Consider the following 26,353-nt stretch of genomic DNA (forward strand, 5'->3'; position numbering starts at 1 on the left):
AAAAAAAAATTAGCCTATGATGTCTTGCCCTCCAAGAGGCCCATCCAGTCAGAAACAGAAAGTCTCCTTGCCAGAGGATGGTGTCTCAGGAATAGTTTTCTTTTTAAAATGTTTGTAGATTTTACCTTTTTTGATAAAAGTAACACGTGCTTGTGTTAAAGAGTACATTTTTTGAATGGTAAAATCATGACTCTCACACAAATATAAAACGAACACGTTTAACATTTTTAAAACTCAATAATGAGGGAACCAGCCAGTTGTCAAATCCAATGCAGAGGTGAGCCAAACTTATATAGGCAATCACAAATGTTGAAAAAAATTTACAAATGGATATAAAACTAGTCTATCCACAGGACAATAATCAGGTACATTCTACCAGACACCATTTATTTTCATTTGTTTAAAAAATTTTTTTCAATTACTGTAGATAAAGAAATGTGGCACATATATACTGTAGAATATTATTCAGCCACAAAAAATGAAATCTTGTTGCATCTCTGTAGCTGGGAACCACATGCACTATGGTGAATTTTTCAGGACTTACAGAGCTGCACAATAGCTCAAGGATGATGAAAGGTAAGTGAAGGATTTAGGAGACCCAGTATTCTATTTTTTTTTTTTTGCCTATTTTGAAGTCTTTCACAAATTTTCCTGAAAACTACTTTGAAAAAAACCCAGAAGTATATAAAATTAAAAGGGATTCCCTCACCCACAAATCCCCCTCTCTATAGATAATCTCTTATTAACAGTTTATCAAGGTTTCTGACAGACTTTATTCCTGCACAAATTAATATTTTTAAAACAAAAATAGAATCACACCACACACAGCTCAATAGTTGGCTTTTTGCACTTATCAGGGACATGATTTCATTACAAATATAATTCTTTTTTTGATGTTCTCTTGGTATTTTTCTTTTTAATCATACTTGCATATAGTCTAAAATTTGAAACCCTGAAATCAGAAGTTTTTTTTTTTTCTTTTAAATTTTGGTTTGGAAATAATTTCAAACTTACAGCTAAGTTGCTGAAATCAACAGTACAGAGAACACCCATACACCTTTTACCTATAATCTCCTGTCAACATTTTAATCGCATTTACTGTATCATTCGTAGCTTCTCTCACTTCCTCTCTTCCCCACCCCCTCTCTTTCTCTCTCTCTCTTCATGCATGTATACACCATATTTTCTGAACTCCTCTAAGTTACATAAATATATATATTTACATATATATATATATATATATATATATATATATATATATATATATATATATCATGGCCCTTTCCCCCTAAATAGTTCAGTAGTGTGTGTTTATTAAGATGAGAGATATTCTCTTGCATAATCAACTTCAATTTAACATTAGTACATATTTTTATCTACTCTCTAACATTCATGTTCTAATTTTCTCAGTTGAACCAATAATGTCCTTTTTTAGTACTTTTTCCCTCAGGTACAGGAGCCAGTCTAGGGTCGGGGGTTGCAGTTAGTTGTCATGTCTCTTTAGCCTCTTTTAATCCGGAACATTCCCATTAGCCTTTTTTGGTCTTTGATGGCATTGACATTTTAGAAGAATACAACCAACCACACCCCCACCTTTTTATAAAAATAGAAATAGAATTTTGCATTTGTCTGGTGTTGCCTTGTGACTAGTTTCTGGGTTTTCATTCTTGGCCAAAATATTGCATAGAGTGTATCGAGTCCTCAGAGTAACACCTCTGCAGGTGCAAGGCACCCATCTGTCCTTTGGTGGTGATGTTGTTAATTTTGATCACCTGATCAAGGCATTGTCCAGTTTCTCCACTGTATAATTAGTGAGTTTTTTGTCTTCCTTGCAACTAACGAGCATTCTGTGGGGAGACACTTTGAGACCATGAAAACATTCTGTTCCTCGTCAAAATGTTCCCCTAGATTTAGCAACAGTGAAGGATCCTTAATTGGCCCCATCTTTACTATAATGGTTGCAAAAGATGATTTTCCAACTCTAACAATCCCCCTACAGAATTCTGTGGCCAGTGTAGATTTTCTTTCTCCCCCACATATTGATTTATCTATTTACTATTAATATAAACTCATGAATGCCCATTTTTATTCAATGCTCAAACAGTCTCAGATTGGGCCACCGGGAGCCCCTTCAAGCTGGCACTCGTGTCCTGCTAACATGCCCCCAGTGTTGTTTTTAAACATTTCCTTACTTCCTCTTCCTGGCATAACAAGACGTCCCAGGCTCACCTTGTCCCTGCCCCACCCCAGCTCTGGAACGAATCCTTGCTGTGAGCCCCCCTGGGGAATGGTGTTATGAACCAAGATTTGAGGGCTGCTAGAATGTCTTTTCTTCTTGATCTTTTCAGCAGACAGAGCTAGGAAATATTAATAAATGCATGTGTATACGTATACACGCAATATGGATATATATCCATACACATATACATGTGCACCTACATGGGAACATACACATTCTAGAAACCACAGGTTTGCATCTATACCTCCAATCCTATGGGATCTGAAGTTTATCAGGTTCCCGCAGGTAGCTCCTACGTCAGGCAGGCCCGGGAGGACCTGTGAATGCTCATCAACGAAAGAGAAAAGCCGTCTGCAGGAGGGAGAGGTGCGCTCCACCCGGAGCAAGGCACCCCAACTTGCCAACCTGCCACGAAAATTCGCAGGGAGATTCTTTTGGGGACCATCGTCCGTCTCCACAGGGCAATGTTGAGTCTTGTGTTGCTCCCCATCTGCGCCGAGTCTTGGCAGGTGGAAGCCTCTTCATGGGTCTTAAATGAACGCTGGAGTCGTTCGAACGACGCTTCGTCAGCACGAAGGAGTGTGCTGCTGAGAGAAAGCAGCAACCTGCAGGCGAAATCTTGGAAGGAAAGTATCGCTGCCAATGGTGGAAACAGAATGCACGTGCCGAAAAGTCAAGGGTAGGGATCCGTCCTGGAACATCGGCTTGAAGAGTTATCCAAAAACAATGCAAAAGACGACTCTCTGGACATTTGAAAAACTGGACAATGATCCCAGCAGCAGAACAGATAGTGTGCACTGTACCTGTTAGGTGTGAATTTACCCCTCCCTCCTGCTTGATTTCCGTTGAATCTTGCTATTAAGGCCATATGTGCACACGAGTGTTATTCATTCAGTTCCAATTTAATAGTGAGTACATGTGGTGTTTGTTTTTCCATCCTTGCCATACTTCCCTTAGGAGGATGGTCTCCAGTTCCATCCAGGTTGTTAACAGTTATTTATTCTATATTTTCAAATGGCTAGACGAGAGGATTATGAATGTTCCCAACACAAAGAAATGATAAATGTTTGAAGCGATGGATATGCTAATTACCCTGGTTTGATCCACATTGTATATCTGTATCGAAATACACTGTCCCCCATAAATATATACAATTAGAGTGTGTCAATTAAAAATAAAACCCAGAAGAGATAAGATACCATGAATAGATTTATTTATATATAAAATCTTAATAGAATAAAATGAGCATAAAAAAACCTTTGGATTTTAAAAAAAGCTTATCTGCTACTTTGGAATTCAAAATGCAAGTATAAGTGTTTGTGTGTGTGTGCGTGTAGGTGCGTGGATGTGCGTGCATGTGTGCATGTGTGTATGTGTGTATGTGCTGTGACGAATGTGCCCGGTCTTGGGATGCCAGTGGCTATCCGTGGGTGTCTGTGTCGTTCTGTCAAGCGTGGTTTCTACACCAGTGTGGGCAGGTGTCCCATTTTAGTTCCTGAAGAGGCGTGGTGGCTGTGGCGTGTGCGTGGGGACGGCAGAAGGCCGGGCCTGTGGCTCCCAGGAGGTGCAGCGGAGCCAGCTGCAATGTGGCCGGGTTGTGGCTGCAGGCGCTGAGGCCCCGGCTGGCTCACCTGTAGGTCCCGCTGCAGCCGGGGGCAGGGGAGGATGGGGGTGGGCAAGGGCCAGGGGGACCCAGAGATGGGGCGGGCAGATAGCAAGACAGTGCAGTGCCTTCAGACCAACTCTCAGCAAGTTGCCCCCAAGTTCAGTGCCCGTCCCCCGGCATCTGCCCCTCCAATCTCCCCTCTCCATCAGCACCTCCTCGCTTCCACCTGTGGCGGGTAGTGAGTTCAAGATCCTCCCACTCCTGTGTCCCTGGTGGAGGTTTGCAAAAATGGTCCTGGCAAGAGGAGGGGGCGACGCCTTCATTACAGGAAGAAATAAGCAGCACAATTGCATTCTAATAAATCAGTGCAGATTTCAGAGCAGCACGGGGCTCTCGGGCTCCTCGGGCCGTGGAATCCAATATGATATGCTTCAGCCTGTCGGCTAATGGGCTGCTGCCGGGTGCCACGTGACCCGGCCTTCCCGGGGACGTTAAGCGATGCTGAAAAGTGGCCCAGATTTATTTATTGGGACAGTGCGTGTTCCCGCCCGTGGGTGTGCAGAAATGACAAGTTATGAGAACAGGTGTTCAAGCAAGGCGGGAGGAGCCTGGGATCCACGCCGCCCCAGGGCCGGGACAGGTAGCCCCTGGCCTCCCTCCTGGTCCTGCTGCTGGGTCTGCCCGCCTCTGGGTGGTCTCGTCCTACCCCGGTCACTCACATCCCTGACCCCACCTAGACCGTCAGTTTCCCCATCCATTCATTGAGTCATTCTTCCCTCTCTCACCTGTCATTCATTCACTCCAACAACACTCCCCCTACTTGTGCGCAGAGCTATGATGCAACTTCCAGAAGGACAGCCAGGCTCTGCCCTTGGGGAGCTTCAGCCCAGCAGGGAGGTGAGTGGCAATGGAACGACCAGCGGTGAGAACGACCAGGATAACCTGCTGGAAATCTCCTAAGCACGGGCCCTTCCCCCCAGAGCCACTGTTCTCCACCCAAATTGTAAGCTCCGTAATCTTTATAAACACAGCCCTGGTGGTGTGGCCCTCTGAACATTCGCCAATGGCAGGGAGGAAATCTGCACTGGGACCTTCTCCTGCCAGCCTCACCCTGCCCCACGTCCCCCAGGGCTCCTTGGTTGGGCCCAGCCCATCTTTGAGCAAGTCCTCACTGGCCCTCCAGCTCCAGGCCTGCAGGGGCCACGTCTGGCTGTGCCCACACCACCCGCCACCATATCCCCAGGGCCTGGCATGGTGCTGGCACATGGAGGTGCTCAGCATTTACTGAATGGGGGAGGGAGTGGGTGAAACCTAAGCCCTGCCAGCTGAGCAGGTCAGAGGCTGGGGAGATAGGAGCTGCCAGGAGGCCCTGGGGCGCTGGCAGGGCCCTGGGCAAAGGCACAGACCCCACCACAGGAGCGGCCGGAGGGGCCAGCGGGGGCCAGGAATGGACTTGGTCTTGCTCCTCCAATGGAGGGGAAGCCACGGAGGAGAGTGAAGTGGGAGGGCCATCAACTCAGATTATTAAGGATCCCCCAGGGTGCAGGGAAGGGCTGGCAGCAAGACAGAGACGTGGAGGTGGGCAGAGCAGCCGGAGGTCCTGCAGGTGTCTGGGGGTGATGGTGGCCGAGACGGAGAGGTGGGGACACATGCCCCGTTTTAGGAGGCGTAGGTCAGCAAGGGCTGGCTGGAGCGGGGGCGGGAAGCTGATAGGGGGAGAAGGAGCTGCTCCGGAGCCGGCGCCCCACCTGCCTGGCAGACTGTGAAGGGTCCCTGGGGCCCTGCATCCCTGGGGGACCCTGAAGGCAGAGGCGTTGGGGATGAGGGGGCGGCAGAGAACCTGTTCTCTGAAAAGGCCTTGATTTGTAATCTAAGAAGAACACTAGACCTGCTAACCAAAAAGGCCCTCACTGCAGACTCGAGGGGCAGACCATAATTACCTGGAAAGGACAGGTCTGCAGCGTTTTAAAAAATTTGCATTTTACAAAGTGTTTAATGGAAATTTATATGAAGGAACAGCCTATTGGGTAAATGCATGGCTTTAAATTAGGCAGGAGGAGATTGTGGACCTTCACTCCTCACCCCTCCCGCCCACTGAGCCGGGAGCCGCAGTTCAGTCACTCATTCGGCAAGTTCCTGAGTGCCAGCCCGGCAGGGTGGGGTCAGGACGTGGTGCGGGAGCACAGCCCTGCCTGGAGGGCACACGGTGGAGAGAGTCACCATGACGTGGGTTAAAGGGGGGCCAGCCGGCCTTGGAGAGCAAGGTGGCCTTGCAGAGGAGGCGGCCACCAACAGGCCCACAGGGGTGAGTGCGTTAGGGGCGGAAGGAGGGGGTGAAGCAGATGACAGAGCAAGGGGCCTTGGGGAGTGGCAGAGAGTTCTGGGAGGCCCAGGTGAGGTTTCCAGGAGCTCGGCAGGGCTGCGCTGCAGCTCCCCTCTAGGGGACGCCACACATGCAGGTCCTTATGGGTGTATCCGTCCACCCCGTGCGCCCCCCTCCGTGTAGCGCCGCATGCCGTGCCCCTGTGCGTGGGGTGGGGGAAGCTGCGCCCCAAATGGGAAGGACACCCCCAAACCAGGCGGGAAAGTGAGCTGGATGCTGGTGATGGGAAGCCTCTTTGTGTTTTCATGGGGGTGACACGATCGCCTTGGCATTTCAGAGAGGCCACGCTGACAGCCTGTGCAGAGTGGGCTGGAGGCAGAGAGACAGGTGGCTGCCGGAAAATGGCCCATGTAGAAACACATATTTTGCAAAACTATGACAAAAGGCTAATTCTTTTCATCTGCAATGAGATGCTACAAATCAACAAGAAAAAGCCCAGTAGAGAGACGAGTGAAGCAGAGTCTCAACTACATTTGTAATGCAAGAAATGAAAATGAAACCTTTAATGAAATGCTGCCACGTTTTCATCCCTCCACTGGGAAAGCTCGTGTTCCGACGATACTCCGTGTCAGAGAGGATGGGGGAGCCGGCCTCTCTCACATTGTTGGTGGGACTGAAACTTGGTCCAACCTCTTTGGAGGGCAGTTTGGCAATACTGATTGCCAAATTTAAAATGCATGCGCCGTTTGGCCCAGTAATCCCACTTCTAGGACACATACGTGCGAATAGAGGTGCGTGTATGAGACCAGTCCATGCAACATTCCTGTAACAGAAAACTGGAAACAACTGAAATGCATCAATTGGGGACCAGTTAAGGAAACTCCAATATCATACATAATTAGAGCACATCTTAACATGGCACGCCAGGACACCATTAAGAAACTGAGGCCCACCTACACATATGTATCATGCAATAATGTTCAAGAAACAGTGTTATGTGCAAAAAGCAGGGTGAAGGCCAGTGTATAAAAAAGAGAAAAAGCAGATTACACAAGAATTGTAAGAATTCTTGCACAGATCATGTGCAGACTGTCTCTGAAAGGGCACACAAAACCCAGAAGCAAAAGTTGCCTCTGGGGATAGAGCCGGAGAACGGGCAGACAGGATTGTGTACCTTTTGTGTTGTTTTGACTTGCTTTATATATTGAGACAAATATGAATCCTGCTGAAAACAATACTCTGTGTTCACCAAGTCCTGTTGCACGCTTTTCTCCTTGGGCATGCGGAAGGGCACCTTTCCCATCGTGCCAGCGTGGGTGGAAGTGGAGTTTGCCCCTCCCTGAACGACACCTCCTGCCGCCCTCCTGTCTTCTCATCTTGCCCGAGAGGACTGGGAGGCCACGGCTGGGGGAACGAGCCCAGGCTGGTGGCTGCCCAGAGCCTGGTGGAGGAGTGTCCTCCCAAGAGCCACCGGCCCCACGATAGACTTTGCTGTGTTAAGCCACCAAGACCCGGGCATTTATCTGTGATCTGTTCAGTGTAGCCTAACCTTGCCTGATTAAAATACGGATATAACATGGAGCAGAATGCAACGTTTACAGGACTTTTAAAGCTGAAACATGAGGCTTCAAGTAAGTGGCTGCTTGCAGCTGGCCTCTCTGGGCCACGCCTGCCAAGGTCTGGGGTCTATGTTACCCCGGTGCAGCTGGTGATAGACCCAGTGACCCACCGATGCCCACTGCTGCTGGCTCCGGAAATAGCTCAGAGGAGATCTATTTCAGTGCCGAGTGAAGAGCTGCTGAGGGAGAATGCTCCAGAAGGTCCTGCCGTGGGTCCCGAGGGTCTGATAATTAGAGCCAAGTGAGACATAGGCCCAGCGCTGGTTCCGACGACCATCCTGCCAGGCACGAGAGAAGCTGGCCGCAGCGGACTGCATGTTCGCATCCCCACAAAGTCATCTGATGAAATCCCACCCCTCAATGCAATGGTATTAGGAGGTGGGGCCTTTGGGAAGTAATTAGGTCATGAGAGTGGAGCCCTCATAGGAACAGTGACCTTATTATGCAAGAGACCCCAGAGAGCTCCCTCACCCTCTTTCCACCAGGCAAGGATACCACGGGTCTGCAGCCTGTAAGGGCTCTCACTAGAACGAACCCACCTGTGCTGGGACTGTGCTTTCAGACCCGGCCTCCAGAACTGGGAGAAACAAGTTTCTGTTGTTTAGACGTCACCCAGTCTGTGGCACCTTGTTACGGCAGCCCAAGCGGACTAAGACATCAATCTAATCTGGGGGAGCCCACTCCTCCCTGGGCCACGGTGCGAGCCGGCCCAGTGACCAACAGCGTGATGCGCACATTTGCCACGTGGCGCAGTGGTCCAGTGGCTGGGGTGGTGGCAGGGTCACGGCTGGCTCAGGTGGCTGTGGGAAGATGCTGTTGTGGTCATGACCTTGGGTGAATTACTTCTCCTAGGCTCTCAACTTTGTGAAAAGCTGGAATGTACCCCGTAAGTAAACAGCTGGAAGTAATCGTGATTGCATTGGAAGCCTCTTGCTTACACGCAAGCCCAATATAGAAAACAGAGAACAGCTGAGCTGCTCCAAGTTCCGTGGAATCTGGATTTAAAACCCCTGGTGCAGAGGCTCCCTGGGCTCCCTTTGGCCGTGGGTATTTGGTGGGCTGGGGGCTGGCCTGGCTCCTGCTCTCTCCTCTCATCAAACAGGGCCAGAGTCCCTCACTTGTGGGCTTTTGGGGTAAGACTGACCCCCTTGCCCCGTCTGGGAAATGGTGGGGTGGCAGAGCAGCAGTGGATCGATCCTACAACAAGCCCATCTCATTGCAGTGGGGACTGGAGCTGCCTGGGGTAAAGACAGAGGTGGGGTCTGAGCCCTGAGGGACCCTGGGGCGTGTGGAGGGCTCCTCCAGCCCCCCTGTCCCCGCCCCACCCTCGAACACATGCGGGGCTGGGTGCGCAAGGTTCTAACCTCACAGGCTGCCACAGCTGCCCCCACCCCACGGCTGCGGGACCTCAGGCAGGCAGACGCGGTTTTTCCAGCAGAGAGTGGGGCGACAGCCCTACAGCACTGCAGAGCCACGCCCTGTGACACGGGAGCCCGGGACACAAGGCCAGCACACGGTAGGAGCACGAGGAACGTGCCGAATCTGAACGGTCCATAAACTGGCAAGTCCGAGGGGTCCAAAGGAGTTCCCGGTGGGGACGGCCTGCCTCAGTGGCCTCCCTGGAGGGGGGCTGTGTGAGATGAACGCTTCTCGGATGCCGATGGGGGCGGGGATTCCAGGGAGCTGGGGTCTCACTTTATTTTTAACTCGGGGCCATCTGCTTTTCACTTTCCACCAGGTGGTTCACAGCCTGGGAAATATTCAGCGCAGATACATGCGGCTCCCAGAGGGCCAAGGGGGAGGTGGTGCGGGAGGGCGTGAGGGCCTCTGCTCCCAGGGACAGAGCCACCAGGTGTAGCAGCAGCACCAGAATCGCCCCTTTGGTGCAGCTCGGACAGTTCCGTTCTGGGGAGGGGGCGCCGCCTCCAGCTTCCCCGTGAGGGAGAAACTTGCACGCACACCTGTTTAGCGTGAGCCGTGTGCAGGGACGGCTGCATCCCAGAGTTGCAAGGGGCCGTTCCCTCTCCCAGGCAGGTGTCCCTGCCACAGTCTCTGACAGGTGGCCAGACTCTAGGGACAGGTCCCTCCCTCCCTAGGGAAGACTGTCCCCAGCAGATCAAGGGTTGGAGGATTTTGCAAACTCCTCTCTCTGGCTCCCCCAGGCCCTCACAGAGGCCATATTCAGCTTCCCGGGCAAACATTAACCACTGGGGGAGAAAAAATTAAAAGGTGTCCTTTTTCCACCAGTGGACCCCGGATGAACAAGCATTGTCCGTCCCAGTGGATTTGCTGTCAGAAATTATCACACAGAACAAACTGTCAATACTTTGTAGTCGTTTATACAATGAGCCTGTGTTTAGCAACACTCAGCTTCGTTTTATTATTGCATTTTACGAAGTTACCAAGACAACTGAGGCCAAGTAACAGAACCTTGACTTTATGTGCCATGAAAATTTAATAAAGAAATTTTAAAGGCTTTTAAGAGGCAGGAGCTGCAGCCTCTTAAAGGCGGGGCCCAGTACAGAGCTGGGAGGGCTTGAGCCCCTGGGGGGGGCCTCTCCCCAGACCCCCAGGAGCCTCCTGTTGGGGGGCGTCAAGGTGGGCAAACTCGAACAGTTCCCGCACGTTGAGAACACTCCTTTTCTCAAAAGACACACATTAAGACACTTCCCAGGTGCCAAGCCCCACGCCAGGCTCTTTACACTTATTAGGACGTGACCTCCTCTGTCCAGGCGAGGAGCAGGGACCAGAGAGGTGAAGTCTCTGGTCCACGGTCACTTAGCGAGAGAGTGACGGAGCAAAGTCCAGACCCAGGTCTGACCCCAACGCTCTCGCTCTTCCCAGAACAGCTCACGGCCTCCTCTGGGATTCTCGGCCCACCTGTTTCGCCCCCATCCTGATGCAAGACGTTCTGAAGGGAAAATGTCCCTGCAGCCCGGGAGCAGGGTGAGGAGCAGACCACGTCCCCTGGCCTGGCCCCCGGCCTGGTTGGAGTCGTAGCGAGCGCCTTCCCTTTGGAGATGTTTCCCACGAGCCTCTTAGTGGGCAAGTTACGTTGCCCCAGGGCTCACGGAGCCCTTTTCCCTCTGCTCTCCAAATAAGACTCAGAAGCAAACTGCTGGGCGTGAGGAAAACATCAGTAATTTTGCCATTCTGTACCAAAGCTCAGCGGTGTCGGTGCACGCGTGTTGGTGTGTGTGCGAAAGCATTCTGCCGCGTGCTTTTTCTGGTTATATAAAAATCAAGACTTTTGGTTGCCAGGGTTGAAGGTGACTGAGTATGTGGACTAGTCTGCAGAGCCCCTTTGTCTTTGGGAACAGAAAAAAAAAAATTGACCAGGTTTGTGAGGGAGAAATCCAATCACCGTATGGGAAAGTTTCTCCCTCGCTCATCAGACCAAATAGGAGATCGGCAGAAACATCAATGAAGGCAGGGGGGATGTGAGGTTAATTTGCGCTGTGGGGACTTTGCCCCTCTGAGCGAGGCCAGCTCTCTCAGCCACGGGGACACCGTTTCCCTGATGGGGCCCCGTCGTGTCTGAGCTTCGAGGGAAGCGGCTCAGACACCGACGGTCGTGAGCCCAGCTCGCAATGGCACGGCCAACGAGTGCAGGACGTCAGTCGCGAGAAGAAAGAAAAATGAAGCTGTCTTGGAGTGACACTCTGCCAATCACAAGGCAAATTCCCGGCATCCGAGCAGTGGCAGGAACCATTTTTCAGCCTGCGAGTGTCTTTGAATGTGTGAGGCCGAAGGGGAGGTGGGCGAGGGAGGAGGAACCGGCTGTGGTGGCTTCGTTGTCTTGACGGATGCCGCTGCTCAGGAGAGAGCTCTCCCCTCCGTCCCCTTCGCAGTGCGGAAGCTGGCCTGAAGACAGCACGTGTGAGCGGCACTTTCGTTTACAAAGCACTCTCGCCTTTACGATGCCTTCTGTAGTCTCATCTTGTGTTCCCAAAGATCAAGGGACACACCACCCCCGCCATGCAGATGCGGGACCTAGAGCCCTTGGGGTGCCCCCCCAAAGCCTCCCTGGGTGCTCAGGTGGGAAGAGTGGGTCAGACAGCCCCGAGCCATGTCCCCGGACCCCAGGTACGAGCTGAGCAAACTCCAGTCTCTCTGGGACGAAGGTGTCATGTCTGGACAGTGGGACCCTGCTGGGAGTGCTGGGGCACTGTGCGGAGCAGTCGCTGAGCTGAGGACGGGGCGTGGGATCGGATCCTGCTCCGCCTTTCACCAGCCTTACGACCTCGGATAAGTCACTCGACCCTCTGGACATCAGCTCCCCCATCCGTGAAGACAGAGTGATGACAACGCTGCCCCAGCGCTGGGCCGTGGGGAGGACAGACGGGAGGACAGCCGCTTCGGGGGAGGAGTTTAGCAGATCAGCTTGGCAAGGTCTAGAGCCCGTGACCCATAAGCCATCCTCAGGCTAGAGGACAATGCAAGTGGCGGCGCTGTGTTCTTGCCCGGGGCCTGCGGGATGTTCCTATTGTGTCAATGAGCACCGGCCGGGCCCCTGCTCTGCGTCAGAGACCCACAAGGATCCAGCACACGGGTGAGAGCAAATGCCATGACCCCCCACGGGCAAGCATGGTGGTAAAGGAACTTTCCAGGTTCTCAGGAGAATACGGAGGGAGCGGCTCCTTCCTTTTGGGGATTGCCGTGGGAACATTCGAGCTGGTCCTAGAGAGCTGTCTGCTTGCCGTTGGACAGAGGGAGACCGTCCCAGGCAGAGGCGGCAGGAAGACAAGGGTGGGGGCTCAGGGCAGGTCTGCGCCCCACGGCCCTCCTACATTGCGGAAGTAGCACGTCCTCTTCCTGTTTGAGGACAACAGGCGCAAAGAGCCCTGGGAGCACAGGCGGGCTTGGGGCTCGGGGGGTATGGCCGAGCCTGCCCCTGAGGTGTGGGGGCCTGGCGTGGGTTTGGGGATGGAAGGAGAGGAAGGGACTTGATGAGGAGCCTTGCTGACGGCCGCTTGCAGTAGGGGTCGGTGCAGTGCTACGCTGGCCAAGCTCCCCCCAGGGCGACAGGGACGGAGGGTGGGTTGGAGGGGGGAGAGGCAGGGGGGCAGGCGAAGCCCTGGCCAGAGATGGTGAGGGAGAGGCCGGGCCGCATCCTGAGGGCCCTTCTAGGCAACGGGCTGATCCCGCAGCAGAGGACGGGGACTGCGCGCTACCGGGAGCTCCCCGCTGTTTCCCTCCTCCCGGAGGAAGGAGCCGTCGGCTTCCGCTATGGCTTCGGTTGCACTCCACAGAGTGAGTGGCCAGTTACCAAAGGGGGTGAAGGCAGCGGGACTTCCTGTTGGGTTCCAGGGTGGGGGGATGAGTCTCTTCTCACTCACCCTGATCTTGGAGCAGCCTCTAAATTCTTTCTGTGCAACTACTCCCTAACACGCACGCCTAGGCTCTGCGTCCCGCAGGGGTGCGCGGCTTACTCAGGGCCCTGTCTGCAGAGGAGGGGGCTCCCCCTAGGGCAGAGGGACACCACGCCTGCCTCCCGATGACAGGACGGGGTGGGAGAGGACCTTCCCCACCCCTAGAGCTGACGTTTCTATATCACCCCAATGTGGCTGGAATTCAACCTCTGGACATATATTTTAAAATTCAGCATGCTTGGTTGGTTTTAGACCTGAAAGTTACACTCCATTTTGGCCAGTGCGTGCTGTCGGAAGACCAAGAAATGGGGTGAAGTTGGAGCTCTGCTTGAGAGACCCTTAGCTGCTCCCGGCTGGCACGCGTGCCCGGACACTGTTCCTCGGGTCTTTCGCTGTGACATCCATTTGTTCTGCCAAAAGGGGCTGGAAGAGCATGCCTGGGGGCTGCAGACTTTCTCACCGTGGACCATTTGGGGACACTGATGGGTCTGACCCGTGCCACCAGATGTGACAGTGAGCAGAGGCCTGTAGGACCCCAGACAGCCCCAGAGCAGGGCGGGCCTGCCGGGGCTCTGTTCTTGGAGCTGGGTTCATGCTCACTAGCAACATAGAGTCGACAGACAGACCTGGATCAAGTCCTGACCCCCCAGGCCTTGCCGGCCTCATCTGAAGATGAGAACAGCGACAGGAAACCGCTAGGGGACTGGAGAATTGCACCGATGACACCTCTAACATGCCCCCTTATAGGAGGCACTCAAGGCACCTCACGAGGCTCATCCCGCCCTTCCCGTCTTAGGCCGCCTGTCTGCTTTCTACTTGGGAAAAGACAGTCATTGCGAAAGTGTTCGTTGTCACCAAACAGCCCAGCGGGCTCTGCAGGGCTCGGTCCCAGGGCCCCTCTTTGCCGGGAAGGGCAGTGGCCGTGGGGCTCCCCCACGCCCTGGCAGGGCAGGGGCACGGCTTGGAGGCCAGGTTCACTTCCCCAGGGACTAGGCTTCTGGCAGGAAGGGGGGTTGGGCGTGGATTAGCAGAAGGGACCCTGCTCTAAAACAGCCAAGAGGTGGAGCGATCTTGGATCAACAACCTTCTCTTTGGGTTTAAAAATACCCTGGGGAGGCCACATTCAAGCAATTCATTGGGACAGACGCCTTTCGAGTCCTTACTACGCGCCAGGCTCTGTGTTGGGCCTTGAGGCAACGGCTCTCACCAGTCTGCGCAAGGTGGGCTCGGATCCGGAGACAGGACAGGTTAGAAGGGAGGAAGGAGACAGACGTGAACTTGTCTGAGATGTACTTCTGCCTCCCACGGCCCTGCCCTTGCCCCGCACTGAGGGCATTTCTGAGTCCTACCGTGCACCAGGCACTGTGCGAGTCCCTCAGAGACGTTCGTCCTGGTCACTCGGAGCGTGAGGATCAGCTCTTCCCTTCAAAGGGGACCCTCTGGGAAAGGGCCACATGGACCCCCAAGCCCCTCCCCCGGCCCCTGGAGCCCAGCACAGTGCTGGGCACTCAGGGCCGCCCGGCAGTGCTTGCTGGGGACTGGCTGGCCACCTGGCCAACACTCTACCTATGCAGGGGTCCACTCAGACCATCTGGTGAGGGAGGCTGAAGATGAGATTCTTTTTTTTTTTTTTTTGACTAATCAAGTGCAGTAGTGAGAAGGGGGGAAGTATTAGAACAAGGAGTTCGATCTGTAACTGCGAACAATCAAGTGAGATAACTCACTACCTGCGGACCAGCCTGAAGATGAGATTCTTGCTTCGAGGTCAAGGTCAAACAAAATCAAACAATAAGATCTCTGAGGCTTCTGTCTGCTCTGAGTCTGTAGGAGCCTTACTTAGTTACTTCTTAAAATTATTTCTTAATAACCGACCAAACATCGCAGCAACAGGCAGGCTGATGGAGTGAGGCTAACCTGGTAACTACATCCGTGTAGCACATGATGGGGGTGGGACGTTCTCGGACACCTGTGAGGTATTTCCACTTCCTTTTCATGGAAAGGGTGGTAGGAAATAGACATGATGTTCTCAGGGGCTTTAACCAGTAAGCTCTCAGGGGCCACGAGAGACCCAGCGCTCGGCTTCCTGTGCCCAGCCCCGGCTTGGCACTGCCTGCGCCCATGCCCCAAACACGGCACGTTTGCCCCAGCCGGTGCTTCCCACGAGCCCAGAATAGAAGGTGCCATCTGTCACTGTTTAGATGTCATATGTCCACGGATGACTCGCAAACAGGGTGGATCACCCAGAGGCGCCGGGAGGAGGGTGGGCGAGAACCAGGCAGGCCCAGCCAAGCGCAGCCCGGCGGGGCACGGACAGGTAACGGAAGTCCCGGCCGGGGAGCCCCGCGGCCAGCTGTCCCTCCGCCGGCCGGGAGCCCGCGCTCTCTTCGGCCCTGAAGGGCGCTCTGGTCTTCCGGGAGGACGGAGCGGCCCTCAGGACAGGGTGTGCCTGGGGTAGGAGAGCTTGCTGGCATAGCTCACGCGGGGCAGCACGTGGCCCCCCGCCGGCTGGGCCGAGGCAGAGGGCTCCTGGGCGGTGCTGCCGTGAGGGGACCGGCCCCCCAGCGGGCCGCTGCGGCCGCACACCAGGCGCTTCTCATCCAGCAGGGACAGGTGGAACTCGCACAGGTCGATCAGCGAGGCCACCTGCTCGTGCAGCGGCAGCGTCTTGAACTTCCTCTGAGCCAGGAAGAAGAAAGCCTCCACGAACGCCTGCAGGCACATCCCTGCGAAGAGAGAGACCAGGTGAGGGTGCGCGCCAGCTGCCCTGGGAGGCCTGGCCCCGGGCCCGAGTGCCGGCCGAGCCTGCCTTGCCCCTCGCCTCCGTGTCCACTCCGGGAACTCACAGATTCGATCCCCTGAACAGCCCTGTCGAGTGGGATCGATTAACCCTACTTCACTGTCTCAGAAGTGGAGTAGAGAGTGGTGGGGTTGGTATTTTAACACAGCTCAAAGCCTTATCCCTCAGCACCATGACGAAATGTCCCCTTTGAAACCCAGATCCCCAACTTTTATTAATATCAGGAGGGAACAAAGTTACTGAGACAAACCCAAACTGACAGCGGTGTTCTATATTGTGACAAAGGTGTTGGTTACACGGGATTGCATGCTAAAGCTCATGCATTTTGCTGTATGTAAATTTGACCTTGAAGAGTAAAATAAACACAACCCCTTCTCCCTGGCCAAAATCCCACGCTGGGTCGTAGGACCAGCAGTCCCCACTGTGCCCTGGAACGCTCCCCCTGCTCTGCCTCGTAAGCGCCCGCTCGTCTTTGGGATCTGAGCTCAGAATCAGGCCTTCTGTGAAACCCTCCGATCCCCGGCACGGGCTTCCTGCGCAGTCTTTGCGGTGCCCCTGCAGCTCGCTCAGGGGGCGTGGTCTCCAGCGTCCCTGCTGGACTGGGAGCCCCAGCCCCTCACGCACCCCCAGGGCCAGGTACGCAGAAGGTGCTCAGTGCAGACGTGACGGCCCCGTGAGTGAGTGAACAAATGGCTTGATGCCAGGCACTTCACAGACATTGCCGCTAGTCCTCACAGTACCGCTGTGATGTCAAGATTGTGCCCCACCTTACTGATGAGGAAACTGATGCTCAGAGGGATTGAGTGACTTCCCTAAGGTCACACAGCCAGAGAATAGTGGCCTGGAAATTCAAACGCTGGCTGCGGAGGGTTTTTTTTAAACTAATTTGTGCTGTCGGAAAGTTCTGAGTCTTCCCAATGCCCAAGTAAAAATCAACCCTGGGACCTAAACCTATGGGATGCCCTGAGCTCCTTGGGGAAGGTGACACTAAGGGCAGACCAAAGGCCACGTGGCATTTTAGATGGGGCCGGCTCCGACTTTGCTAATCAACACCTTCCCTTCACTGGGTCCCAGTCCTGCGGGCAGAGGCCTGGCCTGGGGTGTGTAGATACAGCGTCATCTATGGACCGCGGGATCCCGGGGGGACTTGAGCCAAGCAAGGAGTTGTTTTGTGTCTCCTTCCAAGTCCACCAGAGCTTTTTAGCCTCTCGACTCAGGATGTCCTGCAAGTCCCCTGTCCCATTTGGTCCTGACGGGAGGAGCTGAGAAGGAGGCAGTGGCCCTGCTGTAAAACCCTTTTAACAGAGGCCCCGTGCCGACAAAGACACAGGGAGGTGGGGGCCGCAGTCTAACTCGGGAGACAGATGTTTCCTAGTCGTGGAGTCTGGGCCAGCGCTCTCCCAGGCCATGTGTGTGTGTGCACGTGTGTGCGCGTGTGTGTGCACGTGCTGGCGTGTGCATGTGCGTGTGATGGTCAGGTAGGAGGGTCAGATACACAGAGCAGAACAGACCGGGAGCTAAATCCAGGGAAACCCAGTCCCAGCCTCCACCTGCCAACCGTGTGGTCCACAGTGCTGCTCTCAGTGCGGTCGGCTGGCAGTGTCAAGCCCCCGAACTGCGTCCCTGGGACCTGACAAGATAAGGAGCTTGGGCCAGAATGTAAACCACCCTCCTCATCAATCACACTGCTCAGCCCTGCTGACAGTGCTCTGCAGCAGGCCTTTCTCTGTAGAGGCCGCGGCCGGTGCTGTTTACACCTGGCTTGAGCCTCCTGCCCAGAACCGAAAGCGGCGGTCTGTGAGTGGCGCCTTCGCGTGGCTCTGATCCGCACGGCCCTCCCTGCAGGCCCTCCCTGCACAAGCGGCCACCGCCAGCTTGTTAAAGCTCAGAATCTGGGGTGGGGCCCACGACACTGCATTTCTTCTAAAAAATTTTTTTTTCTTTAAGTTTTTGAATAAGATGGTTTGAGACGCTGCATTTCTAACGAGCTTCCTGGTGGTGCTAATGGCACACTTTGAGTAGCAAGGATCTCGCAATTCACTGCAAGTTTTTACTCAACGAATATCCATTTTGGTCCCTTAGTTGAAGGCAGACTGTGATTAGAGATACAATGCACAGAAAAAGTACAATGAGGACCTCGTTGGGGAAAAAAAAAAGCACGGCCAAATCATCTGGAAGAAGACACTCTAAAATGAGAAGTGGGATTGAAATGTGTTATGCTTAATTTTTTTTTTTTTTGCTTGTCTGCATTTTCTGATTTTCCATAGTAAATATGCATTTAAATTTAAATTTAAAAATATGCAATGGAAAATTCTAGTGCATGGAAAGAGGTGGTGTGGGGCTGCCACTTTTAATCATGAACCCTTTGCTACTATTTGAATTTTAAGCCAGGTACACATATTACTTTGAAAAAAGGGCAAACTGTCTGCATATATATTCTACTTGGATAGAAAGTTTAAACACACAAACACGCGTAGAGGGAAGAGAGAAGAGGGAGTGAAGGGGAGTACACTGCTCCAGGCACTCTGATACTCTCTGGTTTCCATTGTGCACATGAGACAACTGAGACCCTCGGGCCCCACGCTGGCAAGTGGCGGGGCTGGGATTTGAACCCAGGCCTAGTGCGCTGCTGCTTCTGTACCTTATAATAATGCGTAAACCCCTGGGAGGATCCCTGCCAGGAGGGTGAGAACACAGGGTGAGGACGGGCTTAGGTGGAAATGGTAGAGCCTGCAGGAAATGCTGAAGCCATCGATGTGGAGGGTCTGAGGGGTTGGGGACATCTCAGTGGGGCTTCCAGACCGAGGAGGGCTTTGATGGGCAGAGGTGGCCCGGCCTGAGAGCCCTTGTCCTGCATTTTTATTTTACCGAAGGGTGGGGCAGTACAGAAGGCCCCAAGTTACAGTCAGTAACAGACGGAAACAGGACTAGACCCCAGCTCTCCCGACCAGAGCTTAGGGCGCCCTCAAACTGCATCCTTCTCTCCAAAAATAAGTGAAGCAGAAAAAAAAAAAAAAAACCAAACCTAAAACTTCTTTGGCTGGGGTTGGGGGAAAGGGCCGGCCCAGGAAATGGTGGCCTGACCCAGGTCAATATTCAGAGACCTTAACCTTTGTAAGGCTTTGAGGCGGCGAGAGGAAGAGGAGGAGGAGAACGGGAGGGAGTCGGTGCGCTCAGAATAACCCAGGCTGCACCCGGGGGCACGCCTGCCAGGTCTCCACCCGAGAGGCCAGCCCGGCTCGGGGCAACCCCCCGGCCGGGGTCTCCAGCCTCTCCCAGAGCACCCACAAATCACTGCCGTGTTCCATCAGGCATAACCCGGCTTTCTCCTTCCTTACGGTTTGTTATTCATTGTAAACCATAACGAGAACATTAGCAGGAAGTGTGGCAAAGCTCACGCACTGTCCTCCCCCTAGAGCTCACGTGTCCTCACGGACTGAGGGCCCCCTTCCTCCCACTCTGTCCACAGGAAGATGTGTTGTCACTTAGTTGTGACAACACACGCAGAACTTTGTTTTGCTTAAAATGATACAGCTTTTCGTATGTTGCTATGTAGCCTTCATAACTATTGTTTTAACGGTTGCACAACAGTACGTCACATTTCTGCCTTCTGCGTGGTCTCGCCACCCCCCTCTGCTCAACACCGTTTACATTTGCTCACTGTCATGGAGAACGTTACAATGAACGCTTGGTTTATTATTGTTTCTATTACTGATTTACTTATTCCCTCACAATAAAACCCTTGGAATCAACAACCCTTGGTGGTGGTTTTAATGTAAGGTTGGTTTGGTAATTATTACAATTTCATGTTAAAAATATCTAAGCCTGACAAGGTACCCAAACAGACAAGCACGTGCATGGGCCACTCACCCTCCTCCGTGAGAGGAGAGCCGTGGGTCCCCTCGAGACCACGGGTGGCGCTTGCTCACTGGCCAAACAAACGACAGTATAAAGTAATGCTAGCAGCGAGGCGGTGATGAAATTGTTATGGACTTTTGAAAAGCAATTTGGCCAAAGTTTTAAGAGCCATTCAAGTGTTTATATTATTGAAAACAGTGATTGCAATCTTAGGAATTTACTTTAACAAAATATTCCTTCCGAAGGCTAGCACAATGTACACAGTGACATTCACTGCAAGCTAATTTACAGTACAGCAGGGTGCTGGGGGGCAGTGCTAGACTTACAGGGTATTTTAATTAATATGTCCTTCTTTACCCTTCTCTGTATTTTCCAAATAAGACAGTGCATGCTCACTGTTGATAATAATTCAGAAATATAGAAATTATTTTAAAAATACCCACAACCCAGCCTCTGAGGTCAGAGGCTCTGGGAAGCACATCGTGACCCCTCCCCACATGGATTCGATCTCCCTTCCCTGGCGCTTCCTCCTGCTTCTTGTCATACACTGGGATAAATCCACGGGCACGTGGCTGTCTCCCCAACGAGACTCTGTGCTCCTGGAGGCAGGGACCATGTCCCAATCCTCCCTACAATCCCAGGTCCTGGCACAGCCTGGCTCACAGGTGTTGTTATGCCCATTTTACAGCTGAGGCCCTGAAGTAGCCAAGGGGCAAGAGGAAAGGGCAACTGATGGAAACTCTCAGGAGATTTGCAAACTTACAAAACCAAAATGATCCAGACCAGAGGCTCTCACACTTCGAGACCCCCAGAGAGCTTGTTGAAATACAGATTCCAGGCCCACCCTGGAGTTTCTGATTCAGAGTCTGAGGTGGGGCCTAAGAATGTGCATTTCAAACAAGATCCCAGGTGAGGCTGAGACGGATGTTTCAGGCACCCCACTTTGAGAACCCCCAGCCCCCTTCTCTCCACTCTGAGTCTATCTGTATATACTTCACTCTGGAAGCCCATCTGCAAAAACGGGCCCGTTTGCAAAAGGACCTGCCCCCAAACTGGGAGAAGCTTGACTTTGGGCTAAAAACATCTGCATTCTGATTGAGAGCAAACCCAACCAGTTATTTTAGAAAGGCTAATGATGGAGCTGAAAGTCTGTGGAATGGTTCCAACCGTGCATTAAGTCCTCTCTTAGTTTCTGAGAAACCACCAGCCCCGGATTCTTGCAGCGTCATTGCCGGCCCACGGGGTGGGAGGGAGCCCCGCGCCCTCTCCCGGACCCTGCCCTTCCCTGTCTGCACTGGGGCAGACCTGAAGGGTTCTCAGGGGCAGCCCACAGGGGCCACTGGGGAGCTGTGAAGTGACACAGCACCGTGGCCGCTGTGTGCAGACCAAGTGGTAGGGGCCCGTGTGAAAGAGAACGGGGAGATCCGTTTGCAGGCTACTGCACTAGTCCGAGCAAGAGCGGGCTTGGCCCAGCGTGGTAGTGACGGGGCCAGTGAGGATGATCAGTTTCTGGATCTGGTTTGAGGTCAGTGCCGACGTGATCCAAGATCTGCCCAAGGATGGCGTGTGGATGGCAGGGCAAGTCCAGAGTCTCATGAAGGAAGGCCTCTGACACCAGGCTGAGGGGACTGGCCTTCCCCTCGAGGCCAGTGGTTTTCAGACGTTTTATGCACAGTATCATCTGGGCACCTTGCCAGAAATGCAGGTTCCTTGTCCCTCCCCCTGCAGGCAGTGAGGCCCCTGAAACTGCACTTGTCACAGCAGCGTTGCGGCCCCTGCACCAGTGGGTGGTCGGGACACTCGGACTGCACGCTCCAACTTGGCCATCTCTTAGTGGAGCGCAGAGGTTAAGAGAACGGTCTTCAAGAAACCATGGGCCAGCCCTGCTGTGGGGGAGCAAGGGCCTTTGGGGACACACAGGACAAGCTTTCTTCTCCGAAACCCCACTGCTCACTCGCTGCCCCGCGTCCTAGTCTGCTCGGGCTGCCACAACAAAATGCCATGGCCTGAGGGGCTTAGACAAGAGGAATTTACTTTCCCAGTCCTGGAGGCTGGAAGTCCACGATCAGGCAGCCAGCGTGGCAGGGTTCCGGTGAGGACCCTCTTCCCGGCTTGCAGGTGGCTGCCTTCTCACCGTGTCCTCACGTGGCAGAGAGAGATCAAGCTGTGTTCAGTCTCTTCTTGTGAGGACACTAATCCTATAAGATACAAGGGCCCCACCCAATGACCTCATTTCACCTTAACTACTTCCTTAGAGGCCCCATCTCCAAATATAGCCACACTGAGGGATTAGGGTTTCAACATACAAATTTTGGAGAGGATACAATCGGTCCATAGCATCCCCAAATACTCAGTTCTGCTAAGGTGCACCTAGCACTTGGGGACACTCTCCTAGCACGACTCAAGTCCCTGAGATGACCTGAGCCATTTAGAAAAAAATATAAGAAACCCACCCCCCTTCTCAATTCCTCCACCAGCCACCTGGAACACCCCCACAGCTCTGACCGGGAGTTGAAGGATCTTTGGTGCCACTGCTTTCATGACCCGTTATTGGAAAAAGTAATGGAAGCAAACAATAATAGTTCATATCTATTGAGCCCTCATTACGTGCAAGGCGCCAGGCGGAGGGCTGCCTGTATATTATTTAACTCAATCACACAAAACCTTACGGAGCAGGTGTTATTGCCAATCCCATTTCACATTTCAAGAGAGTGGCCAAAGGCACGTGGCTGGCCGGTGGCAGGCCCCAAGGACCGTTCTCTTAGCTTCTTTACCCCATCGCCGCTTCCGGCGTCTTCAAAGAGATGGCCAAGCGGGAGTGCTTATTCCAGTCACTTAGAACTAAGACACAATCCCGGCCTTGCGGGGAAGGAGGGAGGAGCCTCCCTTCTCTCTGCTGGATTGTCAATGAGAAGACGCAGCCAGGCCCGCTGGTCTTTGCGGACAGACTTGCCCTTCCTGCCTCGGACACCCAAACGTAAGCTCGAACGTTTTCTGAAACTTCATTTAGGTTGACAGATGTCACTGGAGGAAGCGGCCTTTGAAATATTCCGGTGGCAGCCAGCCACACGTCTCTCACCTGAGACTGTCGCTCGGGTGCTGAGATGTGGCCCCGGACAGGCTGTGGCCTCATTCTGTCAGTCGGCTGGGCGACGGTGGCCCACCAGCTCCTTCTGGCCCCAAGTCCTCTGCTCTGCGCTCCCAGGGAGGGAGCCCTGCACGAAGCCCTGCTGGACAGACTGGCGGCTGCTCTCTGCAATCTCCCCGTCTACCCCGGGGCTTCGGATGGAAGCGGGGATAACACCCTCTGTGCACACGGCACCTTCCAATTTACAAAGAATATCCGCTTTCTCCTCCGGTTCGCGAGTGATGTTCAGAAGGGGACACTAGGACACGTTCCCCAATTTACCGTTGAGGAACACGGGCCCAGGAGGCCAAGGAGCTGGTCAAGGTCACCCTCTAAGTGGAAGAGGCAGCGTCTACACCCACCCCTGTCTGACTCTCAAACCCACGTTCTTTTTTCCACATTATGCTTTCTTAACATCTGACACTTATGTACTATTTTACAGTTTACAGAGCACATTTGCATACATGATATAATTAAATCCAAATCATTGTCGACAGCCATGGATATCCTCCTAGACTGAATATGAGATTTTTTTTCTCCCCCTCAAAAATACCTGCGCTTCCTCGCTAGTGATTCCGTTTCAAGGGACTGGTGTGCTAGGACAGCCGCCCGCCAAGGCCTTCTCCGTCCCCGGCCTTTAAATCTCTTTCTTGTTACTCACCCAGAATAGATGTCTCTGTCTCGCAGTGACGTTCTAAATGTGTGAGTGTGCAGGTTTTCTGTTTGGAATCATTGGTAGGAAATAAAGCTGAATGATCTCCACCAGAATTAGCGCCGTGCTTCCTGTCTGCGCGGCGCAGACCGGCCCCAGAAGAGCGATCTGGGGAGGCGCGCGGCTCCAAGGTGGTTAATCACGACCGTCTCGGCCTCCTCGCCTCGCGGAGAGCCCCTGGCAGCCCGGCTCCCTGTCTGCTGCCGCGCGGCTCCCCGGGACGGGACCACGGCCTCTCCAGGCCGAGGGCTGGGGCCCCAGAGGACTCCCCAAACGGGAGTTCGAACCTAGGCATTTGCCACGTGATTTGGCCCCGTGAATAGTGACTGGGGCTCACACGAGCTGGTCCAGATCCCACTCTGCCACTTATAGCTGTCAAGCCATTTCATGTCTCTGGGTCTCAGTTTCTTTATCTGTCAAGTGGGGCAGTGGCTCCCAAGCCACTCCCCAAGTGGCTTTTGTAAGGTACCGCCCAGAAAAATCCCGATACGGTGATTAAAAATTGGCTGTACACGTGCTTCCCACCATCTCCCCAGCTGGACCTCTGCCCTGTCACCTGGCTTCCTGGAGAGCTAGCACAACAGCGTTTCCAAATTTTCCTTACTGCAGTCGGCCGATCACAGGTCTCCTCACCAGACTGAGTTTCACGGGGCCAGGGAGCCAGGACGCCTGGAATCTACAAGGGTCTCTGCCCCTGCGTACTGCGTGGCTGTGAGAGGGTCACTTCCCCTCTGTGGGCCTCACTTTTCCTGTCTGTAAAATGAGAGGCCAGACTGGTTGACTGCTCAGGATTTTAGAAGTATTGGGTGTGATGGTGGATTCTGGATGTTTTTGTTTTTGTTTTTGTTTTTTTGAGACAGAGTCTCACTTTGTTGCCCAGGCTAGAGTGAATGCCGTGGCGTCAGCCTGGCTCACAGCAACCTCAATCTCCTGGGCTCAGCGATCCTACTGCCTCAGCCTCCCGAGTAGCTGGGACTATAGGCATGCGCCACCATGCCCAGCTAATTTTTTGTATATATATATATTTTTAGTTGGTCAATTAATTTATTTCTATTTTTGGTAGAGATGGGGTCTCGCTCAGGCTGGTTTCGAACTCCTGACCTTGAGCAATCCGCCCGCCTCAGCCTCCCAAAGTGCTAGGATTACAGGCGTGAGCCACCACGCCTGGCCTTGGATGTTTTAAACCGTGGTAATAACTAAAATCATAAACCACATTTATTGAGGACTTTCTGCCCTCGAGGACTCCCACTGGGCACCTTCTATGTCTCGTGGCCACTCTGAGAGGCTGGGACTGCTAATATCCACAGTGTGCAGAGGACAGTGCCGAACTCAGGGAGGCCCAAGCACTTGCCCAAGGTCACACTCCATCTGCTCAAGGTCACACCGCTGGGATTCCCACCACTGCTCTATACTGGTTCTCCCTCAAACAGGTTGGAAAGCTCCTTGTACCCCATCTTTTAAGGGAAGAAGGAAAAGAAGCCTCGCCCCTCCCCCAGCTGAGGACCAGAGGCCGCACATGCACAGTCATTGTATTTACGCATCCCAGCAACAACAAGTCACCATCACCTTTGTCCTTGGCTGGATGGAAAAATTAATAGCGTCAGGACTGAACCATAAATAGACCTTGCAGACAAATCATTACCCTTAGAAGCCCACAACACCCAAATAACAAACATAATCAAAGACAAAAGCAACGATTCCATCATTTCATTAATCACAGGTCACGCCACTGGCCGGTGCAGTCCCATCCAACGTCACCCCTGATGCCACCAGGACAGGGACACAAGTTCCTGAGTCACCGTCTGGGAAGACGGGGCACTGTTCCGGTCACCGCTTCCTGCAACTGCTTCGCGCTATTCCAGACATTTCTCATGAGATTGATGGCTGCAGGGAACCTTCCGGGGCTCGACAGTCATCCCTCAGCAAGAGGGCAGAACCTCCAGGGTGAGCAGGACGCAGGGAGAACGCAATGCAGCCCCGCAGGACGGGGACGGCGCTGAGAAGGGCAGGAGCAATCGGTCAGATGGTCCGCACGGCGCACGCTCCGTGCCCGCGGCGAGGGCTTTGTGGCACCTCTTGTTTAATCCTGAAAACAGATCTGGGCGGTGGATGCTTTTATGACCTCTTTCTCCATTTCACCCTCCGGTTGTTCGCCTGTGTTTAATGACACGGTGGAGAAGGAGGAGAAGCCACAAGGTGCCAAGCAGAAAAAGCATGATTCCTGGTCCTGGCCCTCTGGCTTCTGAGGCTGACCTGTGAGATTCTGAAGGGCATGGATAGTTCTTTCTGACATTGCTGACCCCACCTGGCTGTCTCCAGCAACAGGTGCTCGTTACCGCCCCAGGAGGCCCCTCTTGCTGCTGTGTGCTCGCTGCTCTCGCCTGCGCCTAGGAGCTGAAATGTGCAAAACCTCCCACCGGTCCCACCTTAACTCAGAGCAAATCTACCTCTTCTTCCCCATGACGGCCTTTCCCTATGAGGATTCCTAAGACAGTGACCACGGCAACTGTCTTCCACCGACTCTGGGGGGCCCCCCATCGTGGGGGTGCAGAGCTGAGCAAGCCTCATCTGACGTGGGGAGCGGGAAAGGGAAAGGACGTGACAGAGGCTGCGCAACCGGGCGTGGGCAGGGCTAGGACGGAGAGGAAGGAGCGAGTGCTTGCCTGGAGAGGCAGGACAGGCACGGAGAGCCCACGGCAA

General features: G+C 53.5%; 1 protein-coding gene across 4 annotated transcripts in view; it reads right to left on the reverse strand.

Moving 5' to 3' along the window:
- Positions 1-10,142: 10,142 nt before the first annotated feature.
- TTLL11 (tubulin tyrosine ligase like 11) overlaps positions 10,143-26,353 on the reverse strand; it is a 221,818-nt gene continuing 205,607 nt past the window's right edge. For all 4 annotated transcript variants that reach the window (XM_012771772.3, XM_076009015.1, XM_076009014.1 and 1 more), the window contains one exon: positions 10,143-15,882. In XM_012771772.3, coding sequence (XP_012627226.2) covers positions 15,590-15,882 — 293 coding nt within the window. In that variant the 3' untranslated portion in view covers positions 10,143-15,589. The remainder of the gene's footprint in view (positions 15,883-26,353) is intronic.

The sequence above is a fragment of the Microcebus murinus genome, chromosome 12 (genome assembly GCF_040939455.1).
Source record: "Microcebus murinus isolate Inina chromosome 12, M.murinus_Inina_mat1.0, whole genome shotgun sequence".
NCBI classification, from domain to species: domain Eukaryota; kingdom Metazoa; phylum Chordata; class Mammalia; order Primates; family Cheirogaleidae; genus Microcebus; species Microcebus murinus.